Raw genomic sequence first — 13666 nt, forward strand, 5'->3', positions numbered from 1 at the left:
TCAGTAGTCCGCTCATGTTCATACTGGGAGAAGAAGGCACTTGTTGTCACCTTTTGAAGATTTTTGTCTACGTTGGTATAAATAGGAAATACGGGGAGACTTTAAGTTCAGTAGGGTATGTTAGGATAAGTTTTAATGTTGTAAGTGTATCTTTGTGTGGGGTGTGTATGTGAGTGTGTGCGGTTGTTTTTTTTTTTTTTTTTTTCTCTCTGAATGTGTGTGCATCCTAACACAATAGAACTATACACAACTCTTTTTTTGTTCAGCTCGGCTGTAGTTTAGCTCAGTCAACTGTCTCAAATGCTCACATTATGTTAGATGGCTGCCTGTTAGTGGTTGTGCATATTTTGTTTATGTTTATGTGTGGCAATAGATGTGTTTATAAATTTGTGTGTGTGTGTGTATGCTGTGTGCATGTGTGCAGACAGGAAGGCTGCAGGGCCGCCTGTGTTTGCAATAAGCTGAGAGGGCCAGAGGAGCCCACCGGTGAGGGGGAGCTTTAGGGTCAAGAGACCTCATATACACACACAGACGCACACACAGACACACACACGCTCACGCACAAACGTACATGTACACACTCCTGGCTGTTTGTAAGCTCTGCTGACGGCAGGAAGCAATAATGGTAGCGTGCTTCCGGAGGCTTCTCTCAGGGGAGTGTGGCCGTCCTGTCCAGCTCAACAGAGCAACAGTGAAAGGAACACAGCAGAACAGAAAATGATAGAATTGTGCCAAATAGAATAGAATAGATAACAACAGAAAAAAAACAAAATGTAAGAATGAAACAAAATAAGTGCAGCAGGAAAAAATGTAATAAAATAGAATACAGAAAAATAGAATAGAACCGATACATGATAGCATGAATAAAGGACAACAGGATCGCAGAAAAAAGATAAAATATTAGAATGAAACAAAACAAAAGTAGGACAAAACAGGATAGAAAATAACAAAATGAAGAAAAGATATATATTTGAACTAAAGTGAAACAGAACAAAACGGAGAAACAGAAGATTTACAAGCATTGAGGCATTGGCAGTCATTTGAACCGAAGGCTGGGTATTATTACAATATTATATCAGTATAGATATCATGTGGGTTTGTTTCAGTATATTTTAATATTATATTTTGTCCAGATCACCCAGCCCTATTTGAGCCGTGATGTCCAAATAGGGTTGGGCGTTACAGTATTAAAATAGTTAGAGGTATTTAATTTCTGCTCATGTTGTGTAGGCTAAAACAGGGTTTACTGCAGTCTTAACTGTTGTTGACAAACACGTCTTTGAATAGGAGATGTGGTTTCTGCAGGCGGGGGAGACCGGTGAGTTTCATGTGAGAGCAGGGTGATGTTCTAAAATGGACCAGCTTCTATCAGACGTTACTTACATTTGTAATAACTGTAGAAAATGTTACCAAAGTATATATAAATTTCACAGATGTGGCTGGGTTTTAGGTCACACTGGAGCGACCAAAGTCCACTGTTGTGAAAAAAAGAAATCAAACTATGACTCTGGTGCTAATTAATGTTTAGGCCAATCCTTTGGTTGAGGTAGTTTGACTTTTCTGTCTTTAGTTGGGTAGTATGAGAGAGAGAGAGAGGATGGGTGGAGAGCAGAGAAAGGGAGTCAGAGTGTGTAGAGAGAGTCTGTGTGTCAGATTGTGTTATCTATGTGTGTGACAACCCTTCCTCAATGTGAGAGAAAGATAACAGGGCGTCCATCCTTCCTTCTGCATGACTTCGTCTCTCTGTTTCTCTCTGCCCATCTCGCTGGTCCATTCGCTCTGTTTCCCAAGCTGACAGCTCTGCTGCTGGCATGAGCGCCTTTCTGTGCATGTGTGCCTGTCTTTATGTGTGCTTATACATGCATTAGTGGTTATGTGTGTCTGCCTGTGTGTGTGTGTGTGTGTGTGTGTGTGTGTGTGTTGTCATTCTGTTGAGAGTCAGGGACATCCTCTGACCAACTTTGTGCCTGATTAAATATTGTCTGCTAGCTGTCAACCCAGCTACAGACAACATACATGCTAAATGTTCATGCTTAGCTAAAGCTGCTAGCTTGCTCATGTGTTTTGAATGACAGAGTTTTCTTTTAAGGGTTTCTGATGCAAACATGAGAGAGAGATTTTAGCAGATGTCATCATGATTCTTTAGGACCTTGCTTTGACCTTGTTGTGCCACCCCAAAGGGGAATTGTTTAGGGAAATGCTGCAGGGTGGAGTGCTTCCCCACGTTCTGTTTTTCTCTGTTTTGTGTTTCACCTGTGCCAAATTATCAGATTCCTTGCAATAATCAGTCAAATATATATCATGTTTTATTATTGCATATTATTGCAGTATGGTCGAGTGCAAAAGGTTCAGTCCATTTCAATTCATCAAATTCCCTCCACTGATCCTCTTAGATTTGCCTCATTTTTAAAAAGTAAATCTACATTTAATAAGAAAATATAATCTAAAAACGTTAGGACTATTATGATATAGAAAACCACTCATTTTAATTTGGAAAGCTAATTAGATAACACAAGGCTTTTGTGTGATGGCATTTTTTGGTTTGTTTGGTTGGTGATCTTATTTTTGCAATATCCATGCACCATAGTGGTGGCACAAATTCACCAAAAAATACTACTGGTTGAGACACAGATTATGAATTTTGAAGTAGGCAAACAAATTTGAGTGGGTGTAAACAAATTTACACCCACTTTTGAGCAGTTGGAAATGGGTCTTCTGTTGCTCCTCTGTTGAATAGGATTTGAATAAGCGACACGCCGTGTTAGCCTACTCACTAGATGTTGCACACCATGTGAGATAAAACACAGCTTCCTGTGAGCTGAGAGGGTCTGGTTCCACTCTTTAGCATTTTACAACTGAAACCTCATGGTATCATGTCTACAATCATGTCTAAGCAAGATAACCGTAGTTTTTTTTAATCGGTGAAAGCAGTATGCTTTTGAATGGTGCAGTTAAATAGATATTGTGGTACACAGTTAAGTTTTAATATTCTGATAAAACTACAGCAAACACAGTGCCTGGTTTTAGGAGTTCTGTCAGACACTAAAGTGAATTGGTGATGTTCAGTTCTTAAGTTTTAATTTAAAATGTCTCTTTTCAACAATCGTAAATGTTGTGTTCATGCTGTGCATTTCTTGCTGGGTGGCAGTGTTGATCAGAGGAAACAGTGCCACTGAGTTCAGTGCGGCTCAGAGGGACTACAGTGATTACAAAGTGACTGACGTAGCGTATTGTGAGTGTCAGTGGTGGCCCCTGGTGTGTGTGTGTGTGTATCTGAATGTGTGTGTATGTTTGTGTGAGTGCTGATGTGAATGATTGAACAGATCGCTGTGGGACCTCAAGGGGCCACTTCCAGCATGAAGACACACACACACACACACACACACACACACACACACACAAACATACACATAGTATGCCTACCATCTGTCAGTGGTCATGGGAGTTTGTTGTGATGTGTAGTGACAAGCAGCTCAGACACACAGAGAGCCATCCATATGCGCATGCATGCACGCAAGCACTCTCTCACACACAGACTCACACATACACACATACACATACACAAAGCCATCGGTTCAAATACAGCAGCTCTTGATGACGAGGCCATGACCTCTGTGGAGTTATTATGTCTCCTGTCATGATAGATCACCTAGGAATAAAAAAAGCAGGGGAGGACATTTTCATCGTGGGAGCCCAGGAAAAGGGGTAGAATACAGAGTGTAGTGGCATATTTTACCAAACAAAACAAAAACAGTCCCAACTGAAATGATAACTAAACGGAACAGACCATTTGAAACCATTGCTGCATACACAGTGTGTGGTATCTCAATTTGAGCTTGTTGTCACAAAATAGTCTCAGTTACTTGACCCCTGCTTGTTTTAGGGACAGTGAGAAGACACTCCATCCTCTTACATTACCCAATGTTCATAATGATTAGATATGTTTCCATTCAAGTTTTGTGCAGGTTTTAAGCACATTTTTGAAAATTTGGTGAATAAAATGCAAATTAATATATATTTGAATTGAGTATGTATGTAATTATTTTGGGAAATGAAAGACTATAGGGTTCACAGCAGGGATTCTGTAGTGAAAGAACTATTTTCTATAATAGTGTACCATTTTAAATGAAGTAGTAAGTAGAGTTACAGAGATTCCCTGGCCTACTAATCATATTCTTGTATAAAACAACATTGGTGCAGATGTCAGCAAAAATCACACCATCTTCATGTCACCAGCTTTTTCCCAGTTAAAATTAAAATTATGACGCAAAAATGTCCACTCCCACTAAAATAATTGCACTTGCAATATCTGTCAAAATAATTGCAATATGAATTTTTACCATATCTGGCAGCCCTAATTATAGTTATTTAGCATAAGTTCAGCAGCATGTTAACATCCTTGCATTTGTATTAAAAAGGGGATCCGTAGGTTTTTCAGCCGGTATTTTATGCTTTATTACAGTACAGACAGTGAAGATATCCAGGAAAGAGGCAGATTCTTGACAGCACAAACCTGGGTTTAAGCCATAGGCCTACTTGACTACTCAGGGAGGTAGCTTCCTAGACCGATAATTTAGGAAGTCTAGGAAAGAACTTGGAAGTGGCCAACAACTCAGCCGGTGATGAGGAGGTTTGCTTTGTTCTAAAAATCGAGCAGCTTCGTTTTGATTTACTGTGTTTTTAACTCCCTCTGATGAAGTGATATACCAACCAATCTTTGTGCTGCTGCAGTCAGGTGTGAGTAATGATAAAATGTTGAAATTAAAGTTTTGATCACATTCTTTCATGAAAGACATAGCTGCAAGGGAGGTCATGCTCACTAGGAAAAGCTTTTTTTATATAGAGTGGGTATCAAGTGCACTCAAGCAAATAAAGAATAGTGAAGCGTCTTAATTGTTATTACGTGTTAAAATCAGCTGACCATTCTGTGCCAAATCAAACTTATATAAATTTTAAAGTTATGAAATGCTAGTCCCTGGACATTAAGTATCTGAATGTGTTTTTTTTTTTGTTTGTTTTTTAAGCATGAGATCCAAGTTAAAAGTTCTTGAGTAGACAACTTTCCACGTCTCCTGGTAGGGAAACTACTGCCTACCTCCTCAGACATTCTTTTCACATGAAGCAGTCAATCCTCGCTGCTGTTTGGTGCCTGTACAGGCTTGTTTCTCTGTGTGGCTGCCCTCACTATGGACTGAGATGTAGTTGTACATCATTTTGTAGTGTACAGTGGCTCATTGTGTTCTTTGTTGACAGATGACACACCTGTAAAGACGTCATAATGTATTTATATATCACAGACATTTTAAAATTTTCTGTTTTCACAGCTCTGATCCTTGCTTAATTACGAACCATCGCTTTTTTACTTGCTTTTTCACCTCCCTCTTTCTCTCTGCCTCTCCTCCTTTCAGTTTCTGCCTCTCGTGTTCTGCTTGTACACCACTTGTACAGTTTGTGAGTGTTTATTTTCTTTCTTGTTTTCTTTTTTTTCTTCTCAGTTGCTCACCATTATTTTCTCCCCTCTGCTGTGTCTCTGGCTGTTTCAGACCCTGGTAGGAGCGTGATGAGCGCGCGCTTCCGCTTGCCTGCTGGCAGATCCTACAATGTCCGGGCGACGGAGCTGGAGCGAGACAGGCAGCACACACAGGTTGTGTGCAACATACTGCTGTTGGACAACACGGTCCAGGCCTTCAAAGTCAGCGTAAGTATTGCCAAAAAAATACTTTGTTAAACTACACATAGTAAACAGTATGCAAAAGTGTAGTATTGGAAGATGGAAGAAATGGCCGAATGGCTGTCTTCTTGACGCAATAAAGCAACTTTAGACATCCTTATATCATATTTTCTCTATAAAGTGGTTGTCTATCACAACCTCACAGAAATGTCATACCTGCTGTCTAAGCCTGGTTCTGTGTCCATTAGTTGGGGCATTACAATAGTTATTTTGTTTTTCTTTTAGAATCACAGTGTGACATTTGATCCGCATTAGCTGACACTTTAACAACTTGCCTAATACTCACCGATTGTTTAATGCCCACATTAATTTTCCTTTGGATATGCTTTTCCTATAGCATGAAGAAAGCCTGTTTGTTTGCCTTAATCCAGTTGTTTAAAGCACAGTATATCACATTTTACATATGGCAGCATTTCAAGTTTATATAAATCTGCCTGACAGTTATATGGGAAAATAGATGTGTCGATGCCTGTATCCAGACATTTAAAAAATGGAGTGAGCAGTGGCTTTGCAGTGAGCTCAGGACATATAGGCTCAGCTTCGGAGCAAACGTCCCTGGAGCCTGTAGGGAGCCGGTAACTTGCTCAAGGACACTCCAAGAGGGTGGTTGCTTGCTGTCCCAGGGCCCTGAACCCAGGACCTCAGGTTGAAGGACAGCCTCCCTACTCACTCTACCCCCTGCAGGCCTCGGCTCTTGCCTTTGGTGGCTGCTCCGGCACAGTTGTGGCCTCATTTATAAAACTGTGTGTAGATTCCACACTTAGAAGGTTATGCACATGGAAAGAGCAACCGTACACATGGCCAAAAATAATCAGATTTATAACGCTGTGCATACTCACACCCCTTCAGAAATCCCTGTAATTGTCAAATGGTATGTGCATGTGCATGAGCCTCATATTCTGCCCTTTTAACTCACACAATTAACCATAAATGTTTAATGAAACAACCTTCATGAATATTGATATACATGTAAATGTGCCTGTCATTCAGTTTCATTTCTCATTGTGTGGCAAAATGGTGCAGTCAGAGCGCAAGACAAAACAGCAATTTCCCTGGCTGCCTTACCAAACAAAAATCATCGTGTCACTGTATCACCAGGCAACAAAAAGTTGGTTTAGTTGCAGCACCAGTTAATGCTGCCAGCTCCAAAAGCTGGATCATTTATAAAAATTCTCTTTATCTGACAAATGCCGCACCCCAATAAACGGAAGCCATAATTAGTGATATTCTGCTACAAAAAGAGGGCAACAGTGCCATGCCATTAAAAGAAGATGAGACTGCTGAAGCTGTCCCAGCTATCCTAATTTGGTCTTTTGTTTTTGGAAAGAGTAAAGCTACTTACTCATTTGGTTTGGCTAAAAATTGCTTAATAGACTTAGGAACAGAGTTGAAAGTCTCTTACTCTAATTTTGGGTTTCACCCAACCAGTGTGATCGGTAGTAAAGAGTTGGTTGAAAAAGATGACTGCAGTGCACCCATAACACATCTTTATTTTATAGTCTTGTGACATTCAGACCCACTAACACCTTGAATATGTAGCGACTAATTGGGACACAGAACTTATGAGACCATAATGAAAGTTCACTCCACACAGGGAGATACTTCTGGCCAGATGTGTGACAGATTAAAGCAACAAATAAAACATGAAGGCCTGGTTGATCATCTGGGATTGTAGCTTATTAGAAGCCTGAGTAATATGATACAGAGCATAAAGAATTGATTAATAGTGTAATTAATCATGTGTCTCAGTGTGTCCAAAATGTGTGTGCACATGGGTCAAAGTTTCTGTAGAGGTGAAAAGCAAGTTGTTGTTGTTTTTTTTTTTCCTTCATAAATCCCAACGCTTGTGTGGAAGGTGGCATACACATGCTTTTTGTGTGTGTGTAATGTTTATAAATGAGGCTGTTGGTCTTTTTTCAGCTGCATTCTGCTTTACAGTCACACACATTCACACCTGGGAGCTGCCCAGCGCAACCTCTGTCCTCTGATGATGTTCACTGCGGTTAAGTGCCTTTGCTCAAGGGCAACTTGACAACAGTTACTGAGGGAGGGGAGAGTGTGTGTCTCTGTGAGTGTGCCTTACTGTGAGTGTGTATGTGTATATGTTTTGCCTAAAAGCAGGTGTCACGTTGTGATAAGAAGCTGCAGGAGTGACTGATGTTACAGTCATCTGTCTCTCTTTGTAGTCTTTCTTTTTCTATTTTTCTATACATCCTTTTTTTTGTTCCCTCTCTCTCCGTCTCTCTCTGTGTTCCTCTGTCTGTCAGTCAGTGTTTGTTCAGAGTTATATGACAGCACGAGTAGGGAACTTCCCTCTGTGGCTCTGAAAACATGACTCCTTTAATAACATCCCCTCTGACACATCACATCCTGTGTGTCTGTGTGTGTATGTGTGCACACAGGGGGCTGCGTGTGCTTAGTGTGTGTGCACCATCGCTCATGGTGAAATGCTTGACATTCCAAAGCTCATAGGAGCCTCCTGAAAGCTGCAGCCCAGTCAAGTACGTACACGCACACAGTGTCGGTGTAGCTGCGCATACATACACGCACAATCAGACATGGACATGCAAATACATTGAAAAGGACAAATATTCAGGTGCACATTACAACAGTGCCAGTTACAGTGTTGACATTATCACAACATTGTTTTTCTCTTTAGTATAAGTGGAGGGAGAGAGAAACAGAGAGACATCCCATGGTGTTTCTCCCACTTTGTGTGTACGTGTGTGCGAGCACCCTAGAGCAGGTTTGCTGGTATTATGGTGAAAGACATTGAGTGATGTTTAATTAAGCAGTTTGGGAATGTCCCATGGATTTTTAAGTCATTCTGTTGACCTCCCTCACTTCCTGCCACTCTTTACTGATCTACTGCTGACTTTGTTTTGCCAAAAACACACATATTCTATATGTGCATTATTATTGTATGTGTATGTAACTTGACAGCTGTGGATTGTAAACATTCAAATTCCCAGTGGCTTAACCAAATGGCCAATCATGTATTTGGAGAGATATACTTCATGGAGGCTCAGTGCTGTGAGGAAAGAATAGTCTCTCAATACAGACATGTGGCTCCTGCAATATACAGCAGGATAGGCAAATACTTTTACCTATCCTGCTGTATTTTTATGTGAAGTTGATACAGGATGTAAAGCCAAGTCCAGTCATTTCCCCGCATCTGCACTGCAGTCACATAAGTCCTACTGGAACCTGCTTCTTGAAGCTTTGTAAATGCTAGCTAACTGCAGATGCATATTTTGTGTCTAACAACATCTGGTTTTACAGATTGATGGTGATGTTGCATCCATTCCATCACAGTTTGGGGCATTGCTAATATGTTGTGCTCAGCTAGCATTGCAACCTCCGGCCTCAACTTTGCTTGCGAGGGGAACACATTTGGGCAAACACTGTGTTGTTACAGCTTCCAGGACTGTTTCATAGTCAGATTATAACATGGTGTTACAGAGTCTCTGGAACAGTTAAAAATTGTTCAAGAGAGAGGCAGGCTTGAGAGACCAGGGAAAGATGAGAAATTGCCCATCTTTCTTTATGGAATCCAGTCAAAATAAAGTGCAACTGATAAACAGAGACAATAATTGTGCCTAACCATGCATGAGTACAGCAGTTCAAAACACATGAATACTCGCCAATTTGGGCATAGCAGCTACAGCAGGAACTGACTGGATAAACCAACTTTTGACTTTTGGACTGTTACTTTCTGTTTACCTTCCTTCCACCTGTTTTTTTTTTTTTTTTTTGTCTCTGCCTTTCTCTCAGTGTCGGTCCCCATTCTCTCCTTACACCACCTTTGCACCTTTGGCCATTTTCCTCTCTTATTCTTCACTCATCTCTCTCGCTGCATAATTAGTTGTATGTAATCATACACTGAGATTTTAGTTCTCACCGTTAAGAGTCAGCATGGAATAACTGTTGTACAGCTGTTGAAAATAGCAAGATCTTGTTATAAGAATGGTGAATTGAAGTAATTGTGATTTGCAGTTGTGGTCCACAACAGCAAAAAGATTTGGATTATTGTTTTAGTCATATTTGTTGAGCCCTACCCTATATCAGTTTGTGCGTCTCTCTCTCCAGACCATTTTTCTTTCTGTCTCTGTCCCACTCACCACTCACTCTCTGTCTGTCTCTCACCTTCTGTTTCTCACCCCTACCCTCCTTCCCCCCCTCCCGATTTCCCTCTCCCATGCTGAATGAATGAGTTGGGCTCTGTCAGTCTCTCTGGTCATTGATCAGCCCTCAGCAGCAGCAGTAACTTCCTGGAAAGACAAGACGTCTTTGGAGCAACAAGACTGCTATTGATCCTCTCGCTGGCAGCCTGGCCTTGAACCTCGTCAGGGGGGGAAATCCAGAGGGAGTCACTCATCGTCATGGGAACGAGGGCACATAAAGGGGGTGGGCGCACCCGGGAGAGTACCACACATGCGATACGATCTTAAACACAGGGCGCCTCATTCATTGTGTTCAACACATCCATGAGTATAATTTGGGACAAGATCCATCTCGCCATTTAGTCGGCCAAAAACTTAGAGAGTCTTACTCTGTGTGTGTTTTTCTGTGATTGGGAGAGCAAACCCAAGAGCCAAAATGGAGGCTGGAGATATTTCATTCTAATTATGTGTGTTGGAGTTAGGCATACTGTTTGTGTGAAAACAGAATGGAGAGTAGCTTAGCAATAATGTGTGTGTGTGTGTGTGTGTGTGTGTGTGTATTGTGGGATGGGTGTGGCTGTGGTAACATTTATGCTTGCTTAGCTCCTTCTCCATCCAGAAATAGAGAGGTGCTGCTATGTGGAGAAGGGCGTGAGGTTGTCATATTGTGTGTATATATGGCGTGTGTGTGTGTGTGTGTGTGTGTGTGTGTTTGTGTGATAGAGTGCGAGAGAGAGGGTAATACACACATAGAAAGAGACAGAAAGAAAGAGGTAGAGTGAATAACCTCACTCTACTCCTGTCTGGACAAGCTGCCTCACGCCTCCCTGAATTTCCATCATTCTTTAGCGCGCACACACACACACACACACACACAAACACTGGATTCAGTTTTTATCCCCTGTTGGAGAAATGAAAGAAAGAGGAGAGGAAGGAAAAAAGAGGAAAATACTCTAGGAAAAAAAAAAAAAAAACTTATGATTTTATAGTCATGTTTTGTCTAAGGCCATCGATACAGGATTTGACTCAGGTTTGCTCAGTTATATTTCTGGTTGTGGGAATTTTTGCCCACATTGGAGATTAACCTGAGCTGAGAATGTGCCGGGTGAGAAACACTTTTAATCAGAGCATCTCCCTCCCTCCCTCTCTCAGCCATTCTCTTGCTCTCTCGATCGCGCACAGACAGTGTTTCACTCACTGCTGCTGGTGGATTGATGAAGAGCAGCACAAAGAGCGTTTGTCTCACCCAGCCGCATCGTCAATCACCCCTTGTCTCTTCTTCCCTGCTCTCTCTCTCTCAGCCTCTGTGACTCTCTGTCTTTCCCCTCTTTTAGCCTGTTACTCTTTCCCTCTTTGTTTCTCTCTATCTCTGTCACAGTCTGTTACTGTCTCAACCCATCCAGCCCATGATCTTTCTCGAGTTTACTGCTACTGTAAGGAAGTGTGTGTAAACACGTGTGCACGTTCCTGCCTCTGTTTAAATAATGTATGGCTGTTTGCTCCTGCAGTGGCAGCATTTGCACATTTAGCTCCAATGCTTTTAGAATATCGGAGAAGGCTAGTCCTTGCGCGCACACACACACACACACACACACACTCATACACTCACACACAGTGGCGACACATTTCCTGGGGCCACAGTATAAAAACGCCACAGAGGGCTCCCACATCCACCCTGTAAAGCCACTTCATACAAAGGGGTTACAGTAGACACACACTCACACACAGTTTCAGACATATCTATGAATAGCCATACATGAGGAAACATCAGATTAGAGGCTTTCATGTTTCCTCATTTCCTCCTTTGTCTGTGAGACCCCAGCAGTATAGTTCAACAGTGAGCCAGTTGGTTACTTTGTGAGTGAGCGAGTGAGTCTGTCAGTCAGTCAGTCAGGAGACTAAACACTCCTTTTCCACTGCAGGAGCAAAATGGAAATCAGTCCCCCCACCGTCTCGAAGAACAGGAGTGAGCGACCGCAAACACAAATTATTGAAAGATCGTTCGAGCAAGAGATTTTTGGGCTAGAGAGGAAAACATAAACATTCCTTTTGCCTCTGTTTGCGGCTACACGCTGTGTCACAATTGATCTCCGTGTAAAGGCTTTCCTTCTCTTTGGTGTGCTCAACCTCATTTTCAAACTCCACGCGTCTCCTCTCCAGTACCGAGCACAGCATCACAGCAACACAGAAAAACTAGACACCTCCCCCCTTTCTGTTTGTTTGTTTGTTTGTTGTTCTTGGGATCAGGTCGAGACACAGAAGAGCTTAAGAGCAAGACCCAGAGTGTTTTGGTGGAAAAGGGGGTATACATTACTTTGTCACTCGGCCAGTCAGTTGAATAGCTAGTAAGGTCATCAGTCGGTTTGGTGGATGTTTTGTCACTTAGTCAGTCAGCCGGTTTGCAGCATCCCGTGGCGGCCAGCTAGCCAATCAGATGCAGGCTAGCAGGCTGCTGAGACTGTCGTCAAACCAGTGAGTCACAGAGCCAGTTGATCAGCCACCACGCAGCTTCATCAAAATTGCTCCTCGACCACACCCACACTCACAAACAAACCCAAAGTAAGAGATTTTATTAGATTTTATATTAAGGCTTACACGCTTAAAATATTCTCTCATTTATTCAGTTTGTTTGTTTGTTTGTTTTTTCCAGCCCTTGTGTATGAGGCTACAGGGAAGAGAGCAAGGGAAGAGCAGCGGGTATCAGAGTTTACTCACACTTAACTAGGCTTTGACAGCAGCAGATCGCGAACACACACACACACACACACACACACACACACACACAGTTGAGAGACTGACTGTGATCCCACAGGGCTGCCATGTCAACATATCATCAACTGTCAGCCACCATTCCATTTGTTACACACACACACACACACACACACTAGCATGCTGTGCTGTAAAATGTGTCACCAGGGGAGAGGGGGGAGATTACCGAGGGAAGCAGTGGAAGAGCGGTGTGTGTGTGTGTGTGTGTGCGTGTGTGTAGTTGTTCTCCCATGGGAGCTCTGGTGGAGTTACATGCTCACACACCCTTGCTCCCTCCATCTCTCCTCTCTTTCTATCTTCCTCTCTCAAAGTAGCAGCAGGATCATGTGTGAATTTGTGCCCCACTTGTGGCTCCACAGTTTAATCCCCACCCCCTCCCCTCCGGATTCTCCCTCCTTCTCCTGCTTCCCAAGGAGGCTCATCATCACACGATACGATTTTAATGATCCATGTGATAAAGAATTCCTTGTTTCCTTGATGTGTCCGTCACCTCCACACTCCATTGACCCTTTGTCTTTTTCCTCCTGTGGCACTCGGTCTGTGATCTCATATCTAACTATTAAAGCATGTTAAAGCCTGCCATCGTTTTTCTTTCTCCCATGTGCTATTAATATTTTCTATACAGACAAGAGAATAGCATATAACTTACAGATATTACATTAACATAGCCGTACATTTCCTGCCTAGGCCAAAGCACATAACGTGTCCTCTTAGCCATCAGACTGCTCAAAGTGTACCTTGGAGATGTCTTAATTACTTATCCATGTTAAAGCACATCCTCATCGATTTAATGGAAATTAAATCACTTTTCTCAGTTCTCTTTTACGCTCATGTGCCTGCCTCCACGTTGCTCCCTTGCACAAGCCGGACCGCAGACAGATGTGGTTTTAACGTTGAATGCTGTCTTCTTCTTCCTTCCTTGTTTTACCGTGGCGTCGTGGTTTTAAGAAACAAGTGTCAGTTATGGGTCAGACAATTCACCCTTGTGCATGTGGAGCGAGCC

General features: G+C 42.2%; 1 protein-coding gene across 1 annotated transcript in view; it reads left to right on the plus strand.

Annotated features, from left to right (window-relative positions):
- Positions 1-13666, plus strand: part of ptpn4a (protein tyrosine phosphatase non-receptor type 4a) — an 88985-nt gene that overhangs the window by 31726 nt on the left and 43593 nt on the right. The window contains exon 2 of the mRNA XM_030080164.1: positions 5544-5698. Within this exon, the coding sequence (XP_029936024.1) occupies positions 5561-5698 (138 nt within the window). The 5' untranslated portion in view covers positions 5544-5560. The remainder of the gene's footprint in view (positions 1-5543; positions 5699-13666) is intronic.

The sequence above is a fragment of the Myripristis murdjan genome, chromosome 21 (assembly GCF_902150065.1).
Source record: "Myripristis murdjan chromosome 21, fMyrMur1.1, whole genome shotgun sequence".
Taxonomy (NCBI): Eukaryota; Metazoa; Chordata; class Actinopteri; order Holocentriformes; family Holocentridae; genus Myripristis; species Myripristis murdjan.